Here is an 11600-nt window from a genome sequence, read left to right on the forward strand (position 1 = left end):
GTGTGTGTGTGATTGTTCAGCCACCTGGTCACCTCAGGGGATGGGTGAGTAAAAAGGGGGTTGCAGGGGGGGGAGTTGTGGGGTTAGGGTCTCTGGTGGGGCGATGCTAGGCTTTAGCGCCTTATGGAGGCAGCTAAGGAGAGTAAATTAAAAAACTGTTTTGTCTAATCCGGAGCACCAAGAACAAGTGGCACACACTCCAAAATCTGATCCCTCGTGTTGGAGGAGCTTAAAGACACACAAACATTCCCTCAAATGATATGCACACATGCACTTACATGCATGCATTCATACACACATGCTGCTAAATACTCCGTGATTGTGTCCCGGGCCAGCCGGACGGAGGGAGGGGGGAGGCGGGAGGGGTGACGGGAGGTACGATGCTCTGATCTGCACTCTCATTTTCAGCCTGGAGATCTGCACCCGGGACATCTGGGTCACATCATTACTGCAATCTTCTGCTTGTTCATTCCCAGCTTTAAAGGGCTTAGAGTGACAGGCCTGCACACACACACACACACACACATACACACACACACACACACACACACACACACACACTCCCAAGGACACAGATATAGGCTCGTATATAACATGTAACAATCATTTACAGTTGGAAAAAAGCGTGTCTGAATATGATTGATGTATTGATATATTCATAAAATAGATTTGTGAATATAAATGACAAAAACAAATTACCAGAGGTGGACTATTGACACGTTTCTCTGTAGCAGGCAGACAGAGGTACAGAAGCTGTGCACTCTGTCCGGTGCAGTTACACCGCCCTCTAGTGGTGAAAAGCTGGTTTCACAGCAGAGTAGCCGTTCTGGTTGTTCACCGCCAGAGGGCGCTGTTGGACAACACACCTGAGAAGATGGAGGGAGACGGACCAAAGCTGCCAAGAGCTCCATTTTCAGTATGAACTTTAAAAATAAAAATTAATGATCCAATACAAAAACAAGATAGTTTGGCTAATTATCAAGGGCTGAAATATGTTTATTAATTACACTGACGAAATAATCATCACATATAATACTATATTACATTTGATATTCTATAGTCTATTGCTGTAGAATATTTTACATCTATTCTTATTTTAATATAAAAAGTATTATTAATTTTGTACTTTTTCTGTTGACCTTTACTTATTTATTGTGCTGCAGCTACTCATATGTATTGCTGTCTTATCAGCCTTTAGTTGTATCACATGCCAATTTACTTTTGTATTGAATGACGCATATACTGTCCAGTAATGCATCATCACAGATCAATACAGATGTGTTGGTATAGAACGAAGATGCAGTGGGGTGTGAACGTGAGTAGCATTTGAATACACCACAATGCGTGACTATTATTGTAAGTACGGTTGAGTAAATATTTGTACGACACAAAGGTTACCTTAAAAACTCTGCTCCAGGTGAGGCTCGAACTCACAACCTCGGCATCGCTTTGCTGTATACTGTCATATAAGTACCGCGCGCTAACCGATTGCGCCACTGGAGCTTCGGCGGAAGTCTGTCAGGATTCCTGATCCAGATAACTGGGAAAGCTTGTGAAGGACAAAAATAGAAAGAGTTTTGTTAGACCTTTATTTTATTTTGACTTAATTCGTGACCTGGAACGCGTTAGACATGAAGGAGACCAGTGATAACATCCAGTGACGCCGGTGGTCACACGGAGTCCAGCAACGTGCTGCGTTCAAGTACCTCTCACAAAGCTTCGACTTCCAATTTCAACATGAGTAAATTATGATTTTGAGTGTTTTGGCATTTTCCTTCGTCGAAAAAACAAACAATTTAATAGTTTGAAGAAAACTAATGATAATGAAACTTATATACCTGACCTATCGTGCTTTGTTATTTATTCACTCTATTTATAAAATATAGTTTAAAAAAATAACCCAAATAGGCTTTTAAGGCATCTTTTTAAAAACGTTTTAGCAACTAAATTATCTGCCATTTAAAATGCCTCAACATCATCATCAACAGCTGCAAAGTATTTTACCAAGGTAAAAATAAACAGCAACGTGCAATAATATCAAGACAAATGTGGGGGAAATCTGTGAAAAACAACTGGAAAATACAAGCTTTAGACTCATTTGAGTCATTTGGACTGCCTCTCATGGTTTGGGTTGGTTCCCGTCTAGAAAAGTCCTTATGCTCTCAAATGTGTGGTGACAGTTTGGGGGAGATACTTTCCCATCATAAAGAAACGGTTTTACCACAAAGTCGAGAGGACACTCACTTTCCTTGGGTGTGTGAACTTGACTTGCCTGCACAGATCCCGGATCTCAACCCCGTCCAACACCTTTGAGATGAACCGAACAACATCTGTGCCCGAGCTCACACATCCTCTCTGAATGGGAGTAAACCCCTGCAGAAAAAAATCTTCTGAAAAGCAGTATATTAAAGCCCATTTTGGACATACTCAACAATCACATATATATATATATAGTTGTCCACATACCTTTGGCCACTATATAGCCATTACATTACAAAGGGATGACATGACGAGCATGTTAAATCTGCTTTGTTCTAATCCCCTGCAGTCCCACATGCATATTAAGACAAATCCAATTAGAACATGTCGTGTTTAATCTAAATAATGTAATTTACGCTCTTTCACCTTCAGGGGAAACCACAAACAGTATAGAAAATATGGTGGAAACTAAAAACACACAGCAGTTGCAACAGTGGACTGTGGTCGTGTTTCTAAATGCTGCAGTAAAAGACAAAGCACATACAGCGAAGAACCTCGAGGCAAGCTTCCCGGAACATGATTTGTATCCTGAGAGCACTCCTCATTCCTCCTCACTGGGTCAAATTACCATAATTTGTTGGGGGTATTTTACAACACCATCACACAGGCCACAGTGTGTACCAGGCCTCCCCATCTATCCATCTATCATCACCACCCCCTCAAGAGCAAAACCAAAAGAGGCAGAGAGACGGAGTAGGTGGCTGGGAGACAGGGCCGCCTGTCTGGATGTAACACCACGAAATGACTCCCGAGAGTGGACATCATAATCCTGCAATGTTTTTATTATTTATTTTCAGCATATTCATAATTCAACACAAGACATACAGGAAACACTAACATAAACATTCTGAATGAAAGAGAAGAAATCATCGGCGGAGGCTCTCACCTCAAAGACATGCGGCGGCGATGCCAGTTTTTAAAAACCCATAATTAAACACACCTGAAGGCAGGATAGGTTCACCAGCAACTTTCTGAGGCAACGCCCTCTGGCAACATGCAGCATCGAGAGAGAGAGAGAGAGAGAGAGAGAGAGAGGACCTGAAAACAGGAGAAACTTGACTGTTGTTATTAAGAAACAATGAAGAAATATACAGCAAACAACTGCTGGCAAAGGTGCTCTTTTCTTTTTTCCTTTTTGCCTCAAAATGTTGCCGGTACATCACTGCCTTGAGGAAAATATGACAGATCCATGCCCCTCTCTGTTGCAAAGGAAGTGCTTTAGTTCCCATGTTAGGGCTAGGTAGGTACAGTCGGCCATAGAAATAGGATGAGTAGATTTACAGTGCTTTAATGAGATATACAATATATTATACACTGGTTCAGGAGGGAGGCGTACGCTGTTTGATGTGAGCTGGCTCTCTATTTCTTTGCCTTGTTATATTTTCAGACCTGCAGATTTCTCATGAATGACTGACAGCTTTTTGGAGTTATTTTGTGAAACAATGTCTCCAGGTCATCATTCCTCAACACCGGCTCCAGCTCATTGATTTAAACCTCAACAAGAGCGTGAAAACCTGCAGGTACAACGCAATTCAATGCAGCTGAAGAAAAAAAAAAAAAGGCTGCTCGTTCAGTTGATAGTGCATTTTCTTTTTAACGTCAGCGTTGGACATTTGCCTTCTTCTCCAATGTTGAAAGAGTCCCCACAAATGCAATCCCACCCTCTACCCCAAAGTAATCCAGCCCCATGCCCCCACCCAAAATAACTTTATACAATCTGATAAAACTTCACAACAATTCACCATCAACACAAAAGAAAGTCGCACAAAAATCTGTTGTTATGTCCATCCATAAAAACTAAGAACAGCACACGTCAACATCCACTCGTTCTCTCATGTGTTGTTGGCATTATCTCACACACACACACACACACACACACACACACACACACACACACACACACACACACTATCTCTCTCTTCCACACACTCGCATGCACCCAAATACAGTATTTACACAATCCCAGGATTACAGACAGGCAGCACTTGCAGTCAGGTCAGGTGCATGTTTCTATTGCATCACAGCTGGGGACATCCTTCTGTTGCCAAACAGTTGAGAGACGGCTTGTTTAAGTGTTCTGGATTATAACAGCATTTTAAGGAATCTAATGAAAGAACAGGGGGTGAGAATGTATTCGTTAGTATGCAGCAGGGGTGTCAGAGGATCCGCGCGCGGTCAGTCGTGGATGACGATGGGGCCTCGCATCCTCAAGCTGGGGTGAGGGTGCGGAGGGGCAAGGACGAGCCCCTGCGGCGGGGCCTGGGTGACCCTGCGCAGGGTGATCTGCTCGCATGGCTGCCGACAAGCGTGCCTCAGCTGGGAGCGGGACAGCAGCCGCCTGGCCCTCCTGGAGGCGTGGAGACGAGACGGGACATAAGTGCAGAAGAAGACACACGGATGCCAAGCTAATGTCAGTGAAAACTCCAGATTGAAAGTGCATTCTTGACCTTGGAAAGAGTAGTTAGTAGTCGTAACAGCAACAGTAGTAGACAAAATAATCTCACCAGGTGGCCAAATTACCGGTGCCAGGGTCAGGAATTCATTTTTAATCTCAATTTTTCAGCCCAACATGGATGAGAAGTCTGTAAAAGGCTCAATCTCAATAGAAATTGTTCACTCGGCAACTCCGTCTCCAGGATAGTTACTAAATAGACCTTATGGTGAGATTGTTTTGCCTATCAAAATTTGTCGGATCCAGGCTAGCAGTTTGGCCCCATTTCCAGTCTTTGTGCTAAGCTAACCAGCTGCCGGCAGTAGCGTCATATTAGCTTCATATTTAGCCCACAGATGTGATCATCCAGCTTTCACCAAGGACGCATAAGCATATTGAAAAATAGCTCTTTTTTTTTTACTTTTCCTATTTGGGAAATTTGGATTGTTTACTTTTTCATTGATCAATTTATTTTCTTTAGTCTCTGGAGATGCACTTCATCTTGTCAAAGACAACGGTTTCTAACAGTTTCATTCTTCATGAAATATGTCTTGGAGCTTGATAATAAACAATAAGTTAGTAGCCAATAGCTCAAGATTGCATTTTTTATGTTTCAGCAAGTCCCACTAGCTCAGCCTCACATATTATTTGACTGAATGCATTATTTATGCGGAGCTGACAACAGGTTTGATGCCTGGATTACGGCCTGTAGTAAAAAGGCTGCATAGACATAAAACTTAATGATGCATTTAAGACATAAAATGGAGAAACTAATAAAGAGAGAATATTACAAACTTTTAGTTGGTTGAAATGGTTTAACACACGGACGAAAAGTTCAGTTAAAAGGCACCAAACGTTGCTTCCAGGCTGCTGAGAAAGTAATTAGAAACAACCAAATTTTTCTCATTTCCTTTATTGAGCATCAGTAGTAGAATTACGAACGCACATCTCTGTTACGAGGAAAGAGAGAGGTACTCCTCTGCAGGATTTTTAGACTCATATAAAGGAGCTTGCTGGTTTTTTTGTCATTTCCAGACTGCAGTGGGCTTTGTGCTGTTACAGGAAGGCATGGGGCACACGCACACTAATGGAATTCATTTAAATACGAGATACATAACCATAACGTATAGGTGATTCATGTTTTCCTTCAGGCGGTCACTTTCAGATTTAACGCACAGCCCTCGTCTTTTCTTCCTCGTTCGCTGCTTTCTCTGCAGCACCACGGATGTTTTCCTTGTCTGGTGAACAGGAAAACACATCCGTTCCCTCCAGATCCCAGCTGTTGATAAAATGAGCACTCGTGAAGACCCTGCACACATTATGTGCCTGTGCATCCAAGTATAGCAAATAGGCCTGAAAGTGCATGTGTTGTACCCCTTTGTATGAGACAGTCGTGCATCTGCACACGCGTCTCTCAAGTACAATGAACCCTGGGATTATCACACAGCGGGACATACGTAAGGTCACTTATAGTTAAGGCAGAATGGGAAGCAGAGAAGAAAAGAGCAGATTTTGTTCTGGTGGCACATTATCTAAAGCCAAGCTGCTTGTCTGCTCAGCTGGCCTTTGGGGGGAGGAAAGCAAACATGTAAATCCAACACGCTCAAATTTATCCAGCAGTCTCATTTACATTTCTGTTTCGCCTTTTCTCGTTCTGGTTTCTAAAATGTCCGTTTTTTTTCCTGTTATTTCTCTGTCCAAATTCAACTTCTCTGTATCTCATTTTAGGCACATTCATGGAAGAATTACGCAGATTATTTACTTCAGTAAAACTATCAGTACTTCAATGTAAAAATACTCCCAAAATCCTACTTAACTAATACAGAAGTATCATCATCAAAATATAAGTATGATAAGTACTAATTCTGCTGAAACATGTCTCCTGTCACTGATATACTTGTATTAATATATAATATCACTAGATTATTTATACTGATGCATTGATGGATAATAAACAACAATAACTACAGTTAAGTAGTTGTTTTAAGTGGTTCCCAACATAAGGGTCGGGGGCCTTCAAAGGGTCACAAGATTAATCGTAAGATGATAAATCGGATAGGAAAGAAAAACCTGTTTGAATAAAACTATCTGAGAAGTTTACAACCACTAGTTGTATTTTATGGTCGTATCATATGTTTTTGCTTCATCAAAATCAGCAAAGTAACAACGGCTGTTGCTGTTGCTGTAAATACGGGAAAGAACAGACACATTAAAATGTACTTCAGAACAGTACTTGAGTAAATGTACTTTGCTTCTTTCCACCAATGATTAGGTGTCAAAATCATTTTCTTCACCTTCCTTTTTAAACACGTTAACTTGATTGTTTTGCACTGTTACACTTTGGTCCAGACTGAAATATCTCAACATCTATTGGAAGGATTGCAATGAGATCATCTCCAAACATTCATGGGTCCCTGAGGATGAATCCTAATGATCTTGTTGATCCTCTGAATTTGCCATCGTCATGCCATTTTTATCCATTTGTGGTTCAGAGTGAAAAGTATTGATTATTAGATGGATTGCCATGAAATTTCTAGATTGTTTTAGTCTCCAGAGGAGTATAGATTGGCACAACATTTTGGAGAGACATTCATGGCTCCCAGAGGATAAATCCTAATAACGTTTTCGTATAGCGCCATCAGTAGGCAGACATTTTTGGTTGCCATAAAATAAGGTACAGGCATTAATTCCCCCCCACAGGATTAAAAACTGATATAAATTCTATATTCTTCTCTTATTTTGTTCTGGTTTAGCAGTTTGAATTGTGTGTGACCTATGTAAAGGAAAGTGTTAGTGTCCCTAACTCCCACTGCTTTTCTTTGCTTTGTGAACATTGCGTTCTTCATCACACTGAGAAAGAGTCGGAGATGGGGAGAGAATTAAACTTCCCCCAGTCTTTCATTAGCAGCAGCCGTTCAGAGCAGATCTATTGATGTCTTTTATTAAGAAAAGCATTCATTTTCTCTGCAAGGGGAGCAAATAACAGTGTAACATCATAAAGGGATGATATTCGTCACGACATCCCTCTCACACATAAACACAGTTATGTTGTGAGTGATCCATACGAATGCAGCCATGGTTAATGTGGTAATGATATTTCCACTCAGGCTCCTCACTGGCCCATCCGCACCAGTTAGCTGCGCTAATTTTAGTCTCTGTGATCTGAAGGCGGCGATGAATGCCGGGCGCCATGGCTCATTTAGACACAGACTTAATGGGAGATCATCTTTCTCTCTCACATAGAGACTTGCAAACATTGACTCATTGTGTGCATGTGTGTATGAGTGTGTGAGAGAGTGTGTGTGTGTCTATGCATGTGTGAGAATAATGAATAGAAACAGATTTTCTATGTGTAAAACATAAAATGCATGTTTTTTCAATTATGTGAACAACCAAATGTGTACAACGAGAATCAGCTGTTTGGGATTTTTGAGACTTTTTTTAAAGTTATTTTAAAAATATTACAGTCTTGAGCAAGTTGCCTCTCAATCCTAAACTCACCCACTCCAAGAGAAGATACTCAGACCTTATATCTACAACGGCTGGCCCAACTGCCATCATAGGCATCTTCATCTGAATGCCATGGCCCCCTCACTGAATCCTGCGTAATTTATTTTTATTGGCCTAAAAATATTGGAAATCAGACAAGAAAAAAAATAGATATATACATAAAATCCCCCACGGTTGCTACATCGCCCAAGTTCCCAGAAAAACAGTGAACATGTTTCCCTCTGATAAAAAAATCTCAATTAGTCGGTCAAAACTGGTGCTTTTATAGTGCTTCATATCTGTGTGAGCTAGATTAGTGTTTTGATGAAAATAAACACTAAATACATTTTAATTGATTTTACTCTGCAGGCAGGCTGCCACTCTGTTTCAACTCAATTGGTCTTCGTGAATTGAGGCACACATGCATTGTGTACGTGTTTGTGTGTGCACTACACACAGCTGTCTGAGGTCGACGCACAACAAAAATAACATCTGCCACAGCTCAATCCCTCTATTATGCTGTTGCTGGGCTCTCAGCATCACTTGCTGTCCCCTCACACGCACACACTCAGCCAATCAGAGTTTTGAAAAGTGTCACCTTTGCTTACCTGGTGTCCCGGGTGACAAGGAAGAAGCTGTCATCGGGGGCATCGATCCAGTTGGGGCGTCTCTTGCGGACCATGACGCCACCTCGGGTGTTTCCACTGCTACTGCTGCGGCCGTTATGCTGCAAAAAGACAATTATATTTATAATTTTATTGCAATAAGCGGTGATGCAGTTGTACAGGATACATTTTTTTAAAGAGTATTAGACACCTACCAGGAGGGGTCCACCTGTTGTACCAGGGTTATCTGCAAAAACAAGAGAAAGATGCAATGTATGCATGAGGAAATCTGTCACTTTTGAAAAGTATTGATTACTTTTCCTAGTTACAAGTGGTGCAACAAATGACTGTTTCAATTTCAATAAAAATAGTGAAGTTACCAATAAAAAACAAAGTGTCAGACTGAAGTTGAATCATCCAAATTATCCAAATGACCCCCATCTGCTGATTCGTTTTCATTAGAATTAGTTGTCATTCTCTCCAACGAGCTAGTTTAGATAAGAAATGGCAGAAAAGGTTATCAGCTCCGGGTGTATATCCACTAATTTGATTTTATCAAGCAAAAGGATGACAAGGACATTGGATATCAACACTGTTTGGTCCCCAAGGTTCACTCACATCATAAGTAACTCAGTTAAAAGCAAGATTTGTTTTGGGGGGGTTAACAGATGAAAACAGGTGAATTACTTTTTGCTTCTAAGGATGAAGTTAAGCAATAACACTCTTATTGTTGAATTAATCGTAATACTTTTGTGTAATTCAGCTAATTATTTTGAAGAAATGTGTGTCTGTGTGTCTACCTGAGCGTCTGTCCGGCTCAGCCCTGCTGTGGTGATGGTAGCTGCGTTTTCCCAGCATGCCGTGGGGGCCGTGCGGGAGAGAAGAGAGGAGGCGTCGAGGGGGAGGCGTCTGCAGGCCCGGGGTGCGGTGGGAGCGAGGTGCGTGGGGTGCTGGACGAGACTCTGGAAGAAACACAACACTGGAGCTGCATCAACTGGCTCCTATCTGAATGACGTCTACTTATATTATTATAATTTGATTGTTATTCAGCACAACCGTGCTGCTAAAACACTGATCGTGTGTGTGCGTGTGTGTGTGTGTTGATTTACCTAGAAACTGTACAACACTGGTCAGAGTGCTCCTTTGGGGGGCTCTGGTTTTGGGTAGGCGAGTCCCCTGCCCTTCCGACACCCTTAACATGTCTAAATCAAACACACACATACATTTTACAAACCAGCGCAGTGTCTCAGTGACTTATGATCTCCCTCTGCTTGCTCTATCCGCTGAGATACTGTTCAAGAACCATGCAAGTAAAGAAAACAAGCCAGGAGGTTGGTAGAATTGTGTATAAAATCAGTCATGTTGGTGAAAAGCTAATATGTCAGGATGTGAATGAAAATAACCTCTTTTTAATGTTTAAAAAGAATGATGCAATAACTCAGAGGTGTTGACGTGGTGACTTACTTTCAGAGATGGTATGTCCACTTAAAAAGAATCTCTAAGATGCACACACACAAACAATAAAACATATTGTAAACACGCACAGTACAATATGGAGGTATTATGACAGCAGGCACTGAAGGTTGAGTCCATGCTGGGGGGGTGGGGGGGGGGGGGGGTGTCTTTATGGTTCCTCTGAGTGTGGCGGAGTTGATGGACAGATAACACGGGACACATGAAGCACAAAGACTCGGAAGAGATGCTTTCAGGTGTGACTTTATTGGAGGTCTACTCTCACATTCACACAGTGATGAAAGAAAAGAGCAAAAAAGAGGTAGAAGATGAGATGAGAATATATTGCAACAGTTGTTAGAAAATGAAGGACGAGGAGGCGAAGTGGAGGGGGGACAAATGGCTCTGAGTGGCAAATCCTGTCTACAGGATTTACAAGCGCGAAAGAGGCAACATGATGGATTCACATGAATATTGCATGATTTGAACACAGGAGAACAGCCGAGCAGATGGTATGACGAGGGGCCATCCAAGAGGACATGTTGATGACTCCTGATCTACAGCAGGAGATGCAGCCAGCAGCAAAGAGGTCAAGAGCAGCTGGTTATAAATGGTACCAAACAAAAAAAAAAAAATAAGGTCCTTACTTCCTCCTCAACCTCCCTTCTTTCAAGTTTTATCAGTCCAAAACCCGTCTAAAGCTCATTATCAACCCAAACACATTTAATTTTACACACATGATTAACAGCATGAGGAAGGAAATGAGTGCACAAAAAAAGATGGTGATGGCAAACACACTGAAGCCGAGGTTCAGTATTAACAATAAACATTCGTGGCTGCGACAAGTCGTTCTGTCATGACAGCACAGAGTGGGCCCGCCTGTACCAGGAGCGCCGTGCAAAATAGAGCTTCTCTTAGTAAAATACATTTTCTCTACGACTAATATTCAGCAAGTACACGGCTCAGACTAGAATATGAGTTCTATTGGATTACAGTCTACTGGTTAAAGACAGGAGCAAATTCAGTTACTGTGTGTGTGTGTGTGTGTTTTTCAAAGTGTGTGCAGGCGTGCTTGTGTAGAACAGCCCTGTTTAACCAATAAATCTTTGTGTATAATTTCAACAATGGCTTTCAGTTCACAGTGACAAAGTACCATCACAGATAAAAGAACAAAAAATAAATAAAACCACGAATGAAATGATGATCAAAACTCATAGTTATGAGGACAGGCAGTCTTTATTGGAAACGGGGGGTGGGAGAATACAAAAAACAAAATAATAATAATAACAATAATAAAAACAGAATGGCGAGACAGACGGGGGTGTGGGGGGGGGGGGGGGGGGGGGGGGGGGGGGGGGGGGGGG

General features: G+C 41.8%; 1 protein-coding gene and 1 non-coding gene across 5 annotated transcripts in view; both read right to left on the bottom strand.

The window, feature by feature from the left end:
- Nucleotides 1–1409: 1409 nt before the first annotated feature.
- Nucleotides 1410–1503, bottom strand: trnai-uau (transfer RNA isoleucine (anticodon UAU)). The gene is made up of 2 exons: nucleotides 1466–1503; nucleotides 1410–1445 (listed from the first exon to the last, which is right to left on the bottom strand). It is a non-coding gene; the product is annotated as a tRNA-Ile (tRNA).
- Nucleotides 1504–2182: 679 nt separating this feature from the next.
- The window catches only part of mta3 (metastasis associated 1 family, member 3), a 23330-nt gene continuing 13912 nt past the window's right edge, over nucleotides 2183–11600 (bottom strand). The window contains exons 15-19 of one of the 4 annotated variants that reach the window (XM_031843501.1): nucleotides 9894–9986; nucleotides 9585–9746; nucleotides 9000–9031; nucleotides 8788–8906; nucleotides 2183–4606 (exon numbers count right to left, since the gene is read on the bottom strand). In XM_031843501.1, coding sequence (XP_031699361.1) covers nucleotides 4435–4606; nucleotides 8788–8906; nucleotides 9000–9031; nucleotides 9585–9746; nucleotides 9894–9986 — 578 coding nt within the window. In that variant the 3' untranslated portion in view covers nucleotides 2183–4434. Of the gene's footprint in view, nucleotides 5970–8777; nucleotides 8907–8999; nucleotides 9032–9164; nucleotides 9273–9584; nucleotides 9747–9893; nucleotides 9987–11600 lie in introns of those variants that run through there. The other 3 variants (XM_031843502.1, XM_031843503.1, XR_004212655.1) reach the window with 3 other exon arrangements.

Source organism: Anarrhichthys ocellatus, unplaced genomic scaffold, assembly GCF_004355925.1.
Source record: "Anarrhichthys ocellatus isolate YVR2014 unplaced genomic scaffold, GSC_Weel_1.0 scaffold4, whole genome shotgun sequence".
Lineage (NCBI taxonomy): Eukaryota > Metazoa > Chordata > Actinopteri > Perciformes > Anarhichadidae > Anarrhichthys > Anarrhichthys ocellatus.